The 13888-nt window shown below is 42.2% G+C and overlaps 1 protein-coding gene across 2 annotated transcripts in view; it reads left to right on the top strand.

Moving 5' to 3' along the window:
• PDE8A (phosphodiesterase 8A) overlaps positions 1 to 7767 on the top strand; it is a 199131-nt gene extending 191364 nt beyond the window's left edge. For both annotated transcript variants that reach the window (XM_077828784.1, XM_077828785.1), the window contains exons 20-22: positions 4033 to 4200; positions 5062 to 5191; positions 6289 to 7767. In XM_077828784.1, coding sequence (XP_077684910.1) covers positions 4033 to 4200; positions 5062 to 5191; positions 6289 to 6416 — 426 coding nt within the window. In that variant the 3' untranslated portion in view covers positions 6417 to 7767. The remainder of the gene's footprint in view (positions 1 to 4032; positions 4201 to 5061; positions 5192 to 6288) is intronic.
• The last annotated feature ends 6121 nt before the right edge of the window (positions 7768 to 13888 follow it).

Raw genomic sequence — 13888 nt, forward strand, 5'->3', positions numbered from 1 at the left:
ATTCAATTCAAATCCAGGAATTTAATGAACATGAAAAAATAACTTCCATAGACTTTATGGCCAGAAGGGACCATCGTGATCATCTAGTCTTAGTTCTTGCACATTGCAGGCCAGAGAAACTTGCCCACCCACTCCTGTAATATACCCAGAACCTCTGGCAGAGTTACAGAAGTCAAAACAGTCAAAACTTTTGATAAAAGAAGCATCAAGCTGCAAAACACACTTCTGCAAATTGTTGTACAGCACAGACTAGATACTGAATATTATTTTGTTCCTCCAATAAAAGGGTTATTAACATGTTTTGGGTAATTGCGGAGTATTTTTGGATAATAAAGATAATTATAAGTAGTGCTTGGAACATAGGATCCTTTTGACACTACAAATAAAAAGATAAAGAATTTTTAAAATAATAACACAACCCCCAAGTGGATGTTAAATAAACACCTGTGAAATATAAGCTAGGCCCTTTATCTGTTACGCTACACAACGTCCAGGTGTTATATTAGCTTAGCATCCACGAATGCAACAGAAATGTAATGAGGTTAAGGGCTAGTCTGAAGTTTTCAAGCTGCTCTGAGAAAGGAAAGTGTAGCGCACAGCTGCACGGTCCCGGGAGCAGAGCAGAGTACGAACGGACTCGACAGTCACAATTCCTCCCAGGCTGCTGCTCCTTTGCTCTGAGGAGGAGTAAAGTACTTCACACCTCTGCATGGAGCAGCTTATTCCTTCCTGTGAGCCTCGCCCAGCAGCAAGGAGGGCAGAGCTAGGGCTCCACTTCACTCACCGCTTCTGCAGCGACAGTCACAGTCTGAGCTGGGAAGAAAGTTGTCTGGGTGGGGGGAAGGGGCTTACAATATCACACACCTCTGTGAGATCAAATGGCAGCAGTGACAAGCCCTACACACATACAGGTTAGACTGAAGTCAAACCAAGTCTAAATGCTGCCCTAGCTTACATCCTGTGCAGCCTTGTTGATTTCAGGGGCAAAACCTGTGCCAAAGGGTCTGGTCTCATTCCTAGCAGTTTGACCTGCATGCACATTTTCTGGAGAAAAATAGGGCTTAATCAGCTGTTTTACTTAAATAATCAAATCAAAGTGTTTCCCTCATTCAAGCTGTGCATTTCTCCATCCTGCAGACTCCTGTAAAAACATTTGCGATGTTTGAGTGGGTAAAACCACTCATGTGCAGGGCTTGTTATTGGCAGGACACTACACTCCAGCAGATCTTCCCTTGAGTTTGGTCCTGTATTTGGTAGCAATGGCAGCGTGATTCTCTGAGCTTGGCTTTGGATCACAGCTGTGACTCAAGGGAATGTTTGTTGGCGAGCTGCCAACTGTTTGTTCCATATGGGACAGTTCCCCTTTTGTAGTCCTTTCTGTATGTGTTTGTTCAATGGGCCATGATGGGAACTTGTTAGGTTTGCTCCCTGTCTTCTTTTGTGTCATAAACTGACAAAATCCATCTCAGCTCCAGCATCCTTTATCCTCCTATTTCCCTTTATGATGTCACTTAAGCTTGTGACAGGAAGCCTAGATCTGGCCTGCAGAGACACCTCTGTTCTCTCAGCAGGACGCTGGAACTGAGCTCTGTTAGCAGAATCTATTCCCAAGACAGCCACATCCTCTGAGTAGAACCATAGCTTTGGTTTGGACAGGTTCCAGATCATAGAAGCAAAAATCCTTTCTCAGCTCCTGGAGATGTACCTATTGATCTCTGCTGTCATTTACTGAATGATCTCTAATCGTTTTCAGGAGTTAACATTTTTTTAAAAGCACCAGTGTCTAATTTGGTTTTGTTGTGGTTTATCAGTGTGGCCCTGCAGGAAGAACTTTCTTCCCTGTAATTAACAATGTGCACTAGTAAAAGATCAGAACAGTGGGAAATTCAGATTTCACCCTGGCTGACCTCAACATGGTGTTTACTTTTGTGCAATGGAGTGTGGAATTCTGCCTAGTTGGTACCTCTTGTACAAATAGATGTAGGAGCTGGCTGAATTATTAGTGTTTAATTGTCATGATTACCATAATGCTAGAAGCCCCAGGAGTGGACCAGAACCCCATTGTGCTAGGCACTGTGCAAACATAGAAAAAAAGATGGTCCCTGCTCCAGAGAGCTTACAATCAAAATATAAGGTAAGATATAACAGATGGATGCAGATAGACAGAGAAGTAGAAGGAAACAATGTTGGTCAACATGATAGGCTATCGTCTTAGCACACTAGCAGCCTAGCCATTGTCAAGTATTTTGTAGGCATCTCAGCAAAGGAGAGAATTAAAGAGGGATGTGAAGGAAGATGTGCTACCATGCTTCACGTTTGCATTCCTCACAAAGGGCCTCATCCAACTCCAGCTGAAGTCAATGGCAGTTTTTCCACGCACTTCAGCAGGGGTTGGAGTGGGCCCAAAGCAGAGTTAGACCAGTGAAGGAACAGCTGAAGTGACTACTCCATATGCAGCAGCCACACTTTGTGTTTAAAGATCAGTGGAGATCAAATGAGGGCAAGGTACAAAATTAGGAAAACAGAACAAAAGCTTGTTTCTTGGGAGACATGGTGGACAAGTGAATCTGACTCTGGCCTAGGACCTATGATAACTGGGTTCTATTCCCAGTTCTGCTACTGACCTGCTGTGTCACCTTGGGCAAGTCACTTCACCTTTCTGAGCCTTAATTTCCCCAGCTATCAATGGGAAATACTGTGATGTCCCTTCCTTTGTGAAGCACTTGGAGATTTATGCATGGGAAGTGATAGCTATATATTATTATTATTATTGATGGCACGACATTTTAATCCATTATCCGCAGCTAACCCAGGGTACGTCTACACTGCAAAAAATAAAAAAGACCCACAACGGTGAGTCTCAGAACCTGAGTTAACTGACATGGGCTAGCGTTACAGGGCTAAACATTGCAATGTAGACGTTTGGGCTCCAGACAAAGCCTGAAGGTCTACACTGCTATTTTTAGCCCAGCAGTGCCAGCCCAAGTCAGTTGACCTGGGCTCTGAGATTCACTGCTGCGAGTATTTTTTTTTTTTGCAGTGTAGACTTACCACCAGGCAACAGCTCAAGCTATGCTGTGCTCTTTTAGGTGGATTTTTAGGCATCTCAGCCTTGATACCCTACTCCTAGAAACAATTTTAATCAGAGCTCCACAGTAAAGGTAACTTCAGCCCCAGCTCATAAAAGGTCGAACCAGTCTTGCAGCTGTCAATTGTGTGAACTGTCCCACAGGACAGAAACATACATAGTGCAGGCTATGCACATATTCCAAGCAAGTGTCCCTTAGCCACTCTCGCCGTAACTGCAGGGTAGGAAAAAGCTAATCAAAAGCAGCATTTCTTAATTAATTTATATGATAGCGATGAAATCAAAAAGCAGATAATTTGCATTATTGGCCAAGCAAGCCAGGGACTGGAGGGCTGACTGGAGGGAGGCGGAAGGTGCATGGGATGGGAAGTGGGAGCTGGCCCTTGGGCTCAGTACTGCTGTCACCATAGTTTGTACTCATGATAATGAGACCTGCTAGCACTGAACGGGCATGCATCTAATCCTCACCTTTTCCTAAACAGTTGGTTGCTCCACTGCTAACATGTAACTCTGTGTGTTTTTGTGGAGGTTTTTTCAATTATCATCTTAATCCTGCAATGGAAAATGATATACATCTGTATGTGTAGTTACATGGCCTTTGTACTATCTGCACATTAATGAATTTATCCTCACAGCACTCCTGAGATGGGACTGGAGCCACAGAGAGACTCAGTGACTTACCCAAGCTCACATACTAGGTCTGTGACAGTGCCAGGAATGGAACCTAGAGCTCCAGAGTCCCAGTCCAGTGCCTTAACCACACAACCATCCTTCCTCTTGATTTGATGCATTTGAGCACCCGGAATTGTCTTCAGTGAAGCATGAAAGCAATGCAGGACTGGGTCCCTGTGGTATACACTGGAAACATGCCTGAAGTAGAAAATGTTTTAATGTCTGTTTACAGAAAATGCTGATTTGTTGTTTTTAATTTTGAAATGTTGCAGAGTAATAATGGTGATGGAGATTCTGTCAAAAACGTTCTCACGTCTCCTGAAAATCGCATACTTATCAAACGTATGTTGATAAAGTGCGCTGACATTTCCAATCCATGCAGACCTCTAGAGCAGTGCATTGAGTGGGCTGGTCGCATCTCTGAGGAATACTTTGCACAGGTAAGATAGCTGGAGAAGGCTAGAAATTCTACCTGAGCACTTCTTTTGATAGGATGGGAGGAATCAGTAAACTGACTCTACTTATATCCAAACAAGATCTTAAGGCTACACTATTAATTTGTTTATATTTTATATTAGTTGCTCACCAATATACATTAACGCAGGGCCCCATATCTGTGAACATATGGAAGCTGACTGCACTGCAGTATAATCTGAAAAAAATTAAGTTTCTAGATTCTTCAATTTGCAATTTGTTTTGCCTAAAAATGCACTCCATTCGTGGCTTGTGGAGGAAAAGGGCCTTATGCGGGGCTCTCTCTCATGGATATTATGATAGAGTACAAGTGTTAGTGAGGGAGCACATAAGGAGACAGCAAGGAATAAAGTCATGTTGGAGCAAGCCCTTAGGAGGCTGAGGTTTTGGTGGGGATTGTCTGGTCTTCTGTCATTACAGAATTGAGGCCTGTGTTCCTCAGAAGTAAAAGAAATGTTTTGTAAGATATTTTCCTGCCTTATGGTAAGTTTGAAACTCCATTTCTGGTGGAGACTGGCAATTATGGAGCATCTCTGGCTCCAAAACAGTCATAGTTTTAAAAAAAAAGTTTCAAAGTGCCACAAAACTAGCTTTGTGTATAGATCTGGAAGGTGGTAACTGTGTCACTTTGTGGGAGCCAATAGGAGGCATTGTTCAGTGTTCTGTTGCTCCTGAACATATACGTGGTTAGATTGAGTCTGTTCATACGATGCTACTCCTTTTATTAAGCAGCTGCATGCACTAGTTGGTGGCCAGCAGTCTGCTGCTAGCAGGAGTTCACTTGTATAACTTGTCAGCCAAATAATCACAAAATCTTTTCTTTGCAGACTGATGAAGAAAAAAGACAGAGTTTACCTGTGGTGATGCCTGTTTTTGACAGAAATACTTGTAGCATCCCCAAATCCCAAATATCCTTCATTGATTACTTCATCACAGATATGTTTGATGCTTGGGATGGTAAGCAAGCTTCTACAATATATTTTGTATCATAAGCCTTTGAGAGTACTATGAGATAAAACTGCTGCATTGTGACTCCAATGGAAAAAAAATATGGAAATTTGCTACATTTCAAGTAAACCCATTTGCTTAATTAATGCTAACATGTATTTTGACATTGCTATGAATAATTCTTATGACTTCATTTAATAGGTGAACTTCAGGCAAAATTTAGTTTCTTCTCAGTTATTAAATGGCTAGCTTGCTTTCCATAAAGGAACAGGGCATGTTAAGTGAGCTCACTTTGTTACCACACTATGCATATTCACCTGGCCCACATATTTTTTTGAATTATTTTTAACAATTTTCTAATGCTTGAAAATGCTATAGAAAAAACAGGTTGAATTCCTTTTGAGAACTGCTTACAGTATATCAACCATTTCTTCTCCATTGCTGTCATTAGTGATTAAAAGTAGTCAGAATTATGACACACTCAGGGCATGTCTACACTTACCTCCGGAGCGATCGATCCAGCAGGGGTCAATTTATCGCGACTAGTGAAGACACGATAAATCAACTGCCGAGCGCTCTCCCGTTGACTCCAGTACCCCACCGGAGCGAGAGGCGCAGGTGGAATCAACGGGGGAGCGTCAGCAGTCAACTTACCGCAGTGAAGACACCGTGGTAAGTAGATCTAAGTACTTCGATTTCAGCTACGTTATTCATGTAGCTGAAGTTGCGTAACTTAGATCGATTCCCCCTTCCCCCCCAGCGTAGATCAGGCCTCATAAATGGCAAATCAGCTGTGCATGTAACAGGAATTTTATTAAGCATAATAGTTACAGTCACAGTAACTATGTCCTTGATAGAAAATTGGTGCTTTCCTGATTGCAATACAATTGCTAAATATACTTATAGTATTGTTGTAACTCTCCTGGGAAGATGCAGAAGTAATGATGAGAGCTGTAAGACAAGAACCATTTCAATATCAATGTAACAGATTTAAACCATCCCACTTAATACAGTTCCTCACATATTTCAAATTATATTTAAGCAAGTAGAATCATGGAACCATTTCAGTTCTGCTGGCTGACTACATTGTGTCTTTTCTTTCCTAGCATTTGCAGACCTACCAAATTTGCTGCAGCATCTGGACAATAACTTTAAATACTGGAAAGGTCTAGATGACAAAAAGCTACGGAGCGTTCGACCACCACCTGAAGAGCAATTAGACCACAGAGTGTAACTTACCTGTCCAGATGCATATTTACTCAAGCTCACTTTTGTTCATGTGATTTCAAATTAGTTTTGATCCCTTCAGTATTACAGTAAGGCTAACCCATGTGCTTATGGACCTTTCACATTCAAGAGAACATGAGGTCAGCAGCTGACTCCTGCAAACTGCCGTGTATGGACTCAAATGAAATGAACTTATCAAGCTGAATTACACTGGATTGCTGCAGTACCTGTACTGAAGAGGGTCTACTAGTGAACATATTTTTGCATTATCTTCATACCAGTATGTGAAGCTTGAAGATATCCTCATGAAAAGGGGTGTCCTATAGAAGATTTTGCTTAGTCCTCAAATCTGCAAGTGAAGGAGAAGTATCTGTTAATAGTGACTCACAGCTTTTATGAGAAAGCTCCATGCTTTTTATAAGCACTTAAGAACAGTTACATATACCAGTCGGACATTTAAAATGCAACTCTTCATGAAGGAGTTTTTGATCTATGAAAAATAGATGTACTCTATTTTTTCACATCACAGAAGGTGCAATCATTCACTTCTGAGCACTACTGAAAGTGAGTTCTCTTAAAGAAATTTAGTAGCAAATGTAAAAAATAACACAAGAATTTTTGAAGTTGATCGTTAGCATCTATTATTAAAATATGTTTTATTTATTTTGTTAGATGTTCAATATTTTCTATGAATTTATAAATACTTAAAAGCCAAAGCCAACTTTAGATGCATTACAAATTTACATGATTCATACTCATCAATATACATTTAATTGATGTACAGACCTTTTATTTTCATAATTCAAATACAAAATACTATACAATGACACATTTTTATTGCACTGTAAGGATAGATGTGTATGTTTAAATATTGTCTGATTTTATGTTAATTAAAATAAGTTTTATTAAAAGGTCTCACTGGAGAGTAGTAAAATAAACAAGAAATGCATACTATATAAGCACCAGAACTCCAGCAGTTCTCTCTCACTCCCTACTAGTGACCACAAGATCTTCCCAAAGTTGCTATTCTTGGTAAAATAATAATAGTAATAATAATAATAATAATAATAAGTTGGGATGTTAATTTTTTTTCTTCCCTGTAATTTTCTAATTAAAATCCCTATCAAAAGTCTGCCTTATTTTATACAGTATTTCTACAAAGCATTCCACAGCATAGATGAGGGGGGTAAAACTAAATATTTAATGAATTTAAACCTTTTATAGCCAATATATTTTCCTCTGCGGTGAAAAAAAAACCCAAAACTTTAACTCCAGAAGTTTGTAAAGGTTGTATACCTTCACCATTTGAATGAAACATTCACAGCAAACACCAGAAAATAATAAAATGTATATTTTAAGAAGTGTCAAAGTTCTAGCAATTTTATTTGAAATATTTTCTTTCTTTCTTTCTTTCTTTCTTTTTAATTTGCACACTATCAGATAGATATGTGAAACTAAACAATTTCTTTTAAAAGTATCACTTGCTGGGTTTGGGGGGGGTGTTTTGTTTTGTTTTGTTTTTGGCTTGCCATCTAGAGTCAGAATTTGCCATCGAGAACTGTGTGACTGAGCTGTGCCCATCACAGCTTTCTGAGAACACATGTGCACATCAGTTGCTCTGTCCCTGCAGAGGACGGATTGTCCCCTGTTCTGGGTGCTCACTTGGGCAATAGAAGATCCAGGTTCAATTCTGCTCGGGTTTATTTCGAGTGGCTGAAGGTGACAAGGTGCTGTCTGTTGGGATGCTATGAGCAATAGTGTGGATATTATCGGTGAAAGCAGGGGTGAGGTGTTGAATATGCCATGGAGAAAGGAGACAGCAGGAGTTGCAGCAATTTATGCCCAGGCAGACAGCCAAGCTTTGGTACCGGAGGCTGTGACTTACATCAATACAGTCTGCAGTGGGCACGTAGCCCAAACCAGAAATGCTTGGTGTACATGTGTTCAGTCTGCGGGCGAGGGTGGCGGGGTGCCTTTTGATCCTGATGCCGGATATAGGATATATTGCTAATTGGCTATTGCTGTTGATGGTTGGTTTAAGATGCTGTAGTTGCCTATTTCAGGTGAGGAAGGGTAAGAGGTGGGTAGAATTGGCCTGGAACACTCCGTTAGCAGGTGTTCATTTGGCAGGCAAGAGTTAATCAGGTTCTGCTGACTGAGGCAGCTCCTACCCTGCCTGAGGTAATGGAGGCAGGAGTGGTGCTGGAGAGCGTGGGCTGAGCAGTCCTGAGGGTGGCATCCTGGGGGCAGCCAGCCCTGAGAGGGAGGGGTTTGAGCTGAATTTTGTTATGTTATTGGTGACTTTGTGTTTTAGTTACTACAGTCACTGCCCAGGGAGGGGGTGAGATTTGACCCTGCCCACAGTGTGGGTGGACTCTATTTTGGAACAGGTTGGGAAAGGCTCCTGTTCACATATGCTTTTGAGGTGGGATATTTTGAGCTGCAGAGAAGTATAAAGGAGGGATCTGGCTCACTGCTCCAACCACATCACGCACCCATTTGTATGTTGCTGCTGCTCCCCCCTCCCCCCCCCCCCCCCGAATCAAACACAAGTTCCTGTGCCTTTAAGGCCCTTTGCCAGCTAGCTCCATCCTACCTAAGACATATTAACTTATCGAGCCATTGTCCTTGATGGCCCACATTCTCCTGTGCCATCCCACATGCATGAGGAAAACTCCCATCAACATTCATAGCGCCTCCACCTTGTTCTTTGTTAAATTCCACCTTAAAACCTGCCTTTGCTGTGATGCCTACAGGTCACTACCCTCAGGCACTGGCTAGGCCAGGGAAGAGCTGTGACTTCTGCTTTGCTGCTAAACTCTGCATCATTGTCACATCTTCCTCCCAGCCTACCCCTGCCTATGTGTGTTGTCCACCCGTTGCATGTGTAGATTGTGAGCTGTCTGGTGCAGGGATTGTCTTCTTTGTTATATGCTTGTACAGTGCCTAGTACCAGGAGGGCCCTGAATCTTGACTGGGGTTCCTAGATGCTAATAATAATAGTGTTGAGTGATTCCGGTCCTTGTAAAACTTGCTGATGATTCCAGTTTAAGGGACAGGGATGCTTCCTGCAGAGGGATCAGGAGTTGTGCCTCTTATTTTTGTCAGGAACCAAGACATCTGCAACCCCATTCATCATCTACTTTTGCATAGAAGGCCTGGAAGAGAAGGCGGCCATTCAGCTGCCAGATTACTTGTTTTCCTGGTAATATTGTCTTTTTTTTTCATATAAAGGTTTCTTTTGATTCTGTTGTGGTTTGTTCACGGCCCTCCCATTACATAGGGGCTCATGTGGGTGATTCAGCAAAAAGGTTCATGCTGACTACATGAGCAAAAAGATTGATAATGGCTTCATCAGATCGTCTGCAGTGGAAAGCATACGATGTGGAGGGAGTAATTGCAGTGTAATAACAAGAACAACACCTGGGTCAACAGCATCTTAACATCTAAGGGTCAGTATTTCTTCATAAGCATAGTTAAGGCACTGAGTTGTATTAACGTTTGGTAAAAATGATTAATTTGCTTTCCTGTTATAAATGTATGAGGCATCATCACTGAAATGATCTGATCAATACATTTAATTCCCTGAAATTCACACTGAGTCATTAACACCATTACCATCGTGCATGGAGCCATGCTAACCAGCCTACCGGACCAGACAGATTTACAGCCATACTGATGTACAATAATTTAATCTGATATAAAACAATCCTTCACAATCACCTAATTTGCAGCCACTGAATGCAGGTCTGTTCCTGCCTTTTCCCATCTAAGACTTACTGTCACCAGGAGTAGGTTACAGCTAAATGTGACCCACAGCCAACACTGTGTCTGACCCCTCCCCTAAAACATCTTCCCACCCCAGTAGGCACCCACTGAATATAGTCTCCTTTCCTCGCCAGCCTGGCAGTTCACGCCTTCTCTCCGTCAACCGCAAGATTCTCTTTCACTCTGTTTCTGCAGTACCCACTCCTCTTTCCTCCCTAGCCCTACAGCCATCTCAGTCCTAAAGACCAGATGTCGAAAGCTTCCTTCAGTGCAGGGGGATGCAGCTAGAATGCTACTGCACTCCAGCAATCCCCAGCTTCTGGAATGATCTCTTGGAGCCATATGAAGCTCAGCAAAACTTAATGCCGTCCTGAGGCTGCTCTAAAGTTGTGCCAGGAGCCCCAGGATCAAAGAGATGCGAAGATAGCACAAAGCTGCATTTATCCGCCACGTCCCACACCTCCTTTCAGAACTTGTGGCAAGCAGAACTCAGCCAGACCCAAGAATCGGGGCCTATGAATTGAGACTATTTCTATCTTTCAGCCCATTGCTGCCAGCTCTCTGCCCCTTCCCTCTTCAACCTCCACCCAGGGATTTTCTCCCTTGTCTGCAGCTAAGTGATCAGGAAAGCCCAAGATCAGAGATGGGGCCCTTAGTTGTATTAGAAAAGAATAGATGATCCTAACTGATTCTATTGCAGTTTTGTAAATGCAGGGCAGAAGATAGCGATTGGTTAGCTCTGGAGGGGCACAGAGGAAGGTGTTGTTGGTTTTTTTTGTTTAATAAAAAAACCTGGATTCAGAAGGGGCCACGGGGCCAATTTTATTTTAATTTTTAAAATAGTTGGGGTAAAATCAGCATCTTCCTAGTCTCAGCCTCTGTCTTTTTGGCATCTCCTTGTAGTGCTTCACTTTTCCCACTATCTCGATTTCTTTCTGGTTCTGCAGTTTAAGCCACACAATGCCAAACTCCTTTCACAAAGGGAAAAAACAATTAAATCCAGACAACTTTAACTTCAGTTCCACTCAAACAAACAGTACGTTCCTATCAGAAAACCAAAGACAAACCTACTGTCCCATAAGCCTCTGCATCCAGGGACAAACTTTCACAGAAAAGACTTCTGAGAGTTACATCATGTGTTTGCTGCTGGGGAAGCAGGTTGAGGCTCAGAGGGATGTGTGAAACATACATTGTGTAAAGCGCTTTCTGACAAATGTCCGTGTCTTATTCCTTATTGGAAGAAAAAGACGGGATTTTGTGCTGGGGAGACTCCAGGCTGACATGCAGTTGGAAGTCCTCCATGTGAAATCTCCAGCGGGTGATAACTTCCAGTCACACTCAACTGGTCTAGAACCAGTGACCTACAGGTGAAAAGCTCTGCATCCCAATGCCAGTTCCTGAGCCATCCAGTTGCCCCTTTCTTTTGTGGATTTCCCAGATTATACAACGTCATTGCAAACTCCCTGGCTTCTGGACACCTTTTCGGCTGTGACGCCACCATTCTCTTTCCTGAGTACTTTGCCATTGATGCTTGCACTGATGCTTCTCCACTGGTGGCAGGAAAGATGCTGGTGTGGCAAGGCTCCAGCTGACTGTTGGTGTTTTTATCTGCCACGGGCATGTATCTACATTGGAATAAATTCAAGAACTTGTTTGAAATTATTCCCAACTATGGCTAGGCCTGCTCTGAGCAAGTTTAAATAATGCAGAGTCTGTCTACATTGAGTTTTTATCCATGGTTTAGCACATGTTAATAAACACAACTAAATATTAATGTAGACAGAACAATGAAGGGTTCTTTTTATATCTTCAGGGTTTCATGTCTTTAAACAGGATGCAGCACAAAAATTCAGTGAATAACTCACCCCTTAAGAATGATTTGCTCAGCTTGCAGGATGCAGCTTTCCAGTCTAACAACACGGCTGCTTACGCCTGTGTTAACTTTGACGAGCCACTTAAGATACCTGAGGATAATAAGGCAGAACAGGAGAAACTATTATGATCTTCCATCTTACGTAGCAAAAATATTGTATCCATCAATGAGCCAGCCTAGAGGAAAATCTCAGACTTATCAGTAGACAGATGTAGTACGGTGAGAAGTAAATTTGTTTCTTACAACAAAAGAAACAAGGCAGAAGCTGTCCAACCAAACTCTTCATTATGGACAAAACAGTCCTTCGTGCAACAGTTTTTCAGTGGTTGAACATAAAATAAAAATCACCTGAAATGGAATGGATGCCTGGTTTTGCTCCATTGCCTTTCTGTGTATGTTCTACTTGTCTTAATAGACATCAGTGTTACTACGTTCGGGGAGACGTAGCGTGAGCAAGAAGGAATTCAAGCAAAAATGCTGCTGCTCTTCTATAAGAAAAAGTTAATTATTATATTTTCTTCTATCTACTAATCCACCAATGCATTTGGGGCGGGGGGGTGGCAGAGAAAGAAATCTGCAAGAGAATCTGCAGCCAGTCATGCTCTTCTTTTGAGGGTCGGAGGGTTTGATTCATTCTGTGAGGTGCACTGTGAAACAAAGTCTCAGAGCTAGTGACAAACTGAAAACAAATAATCTCTTTGCTGATGTGTGACATCATGCCTCCCAGGTATGGCAATCCCAGGGGCTCCTGTTAAACGATCCCAGGAACTATTGCATTTCATTCTGACAATGTTTGGGGGCAGAAAACAAGCTTTTACGTTGGTGCTGTGCTTCTGTGTGGCCTATGCTGTTGGAAAAAGGATTTCAGAGGGTTTCAGATGGTTTTGTCTTGCTGAAGCTGTGGGCCAAACACATCCCTGGTGTAACTCCACTGATTGGTATCTGCAGCTACCTGTACTGAATGTTATAAGTACAAAGCATCTCCATCAAATTAATATGAATATTTTGCCCTTATTTATCATCTTCCATCTGAGACGTTCAAAACGGCTGGCAAACCTTACTGAATTTAGCCTGTCAGCACCCTTATCAGGTAGATATGTATTATTTCCCTAGTTTACAAGTGGAGCATCTGGGATACAGAAAGTGGATTTCAGTGGGAGATAGCACCTAAATATCTTTGAGTGAGTGGGCCGAGTGACTCAGGCGGAGCCAGAGACAGAACCCAGGTCTTCTGACTTTCCAACCTGTGCCTCAGGAACAAATTTCTCCCTCAGCTTCTCTGCTTGCTATTATTGCTTATATGACCTGATTCAACTCTGGGGAAAGACTCCCATTAACTCCAATGGGAGCTAGTCAAAGCTCAAATACCCTGGCGTTATCTTGGGTCTGAATCCTGCCATCCAGTATGTGGCACACCCTGCTGTGTGTCTGGGGAAGTCAGTTACTATATAGGCTGGCACAAGTGTGTTGGGTTTTTGGTTTTTATGTCCAAGCTATAGTAAGGATGGAGAAATGCCATGTACTGGGTGGGACCCTTAAACCTGGAATCTGGGGGGGAAGGGCAACTCATGAGCAGTTTATTGTCATAGGTCCGTGTGTATGTTGGGGTGGAGAGTGGGAGAGTCTTTTAAACTATCCTCATGTATGGCATTCACGGAGGTAAATCTGAGTGAGTTGTGTATACTGATCCTTTATGATAATGTGATTGAGGGGATAATGGGGAATATTAACAAATATTGTGAACCATGGACACTTGCTGAAGTCTGATTCTGTCGTAGTTTGATTTCCTCTCTTCCCCACTAGCTTTATAAGGGGAAGGCTCAATGTAACTATTATTG

This window comes from Eretmochelys imbricata, chromosome 10, assembly GCF_965152235.1.
Source record: "Eretmochelys imbricata isolate rEreImb1 chromosome 10, rEreImb1.hap1, whole genome shotgun sequence".
Lineage (NCBI taxonomy): Eukaryota > Metazoa > Chordata > Testudines > Cheloniidae > Eretmochelys > Eretmochelys imbricata.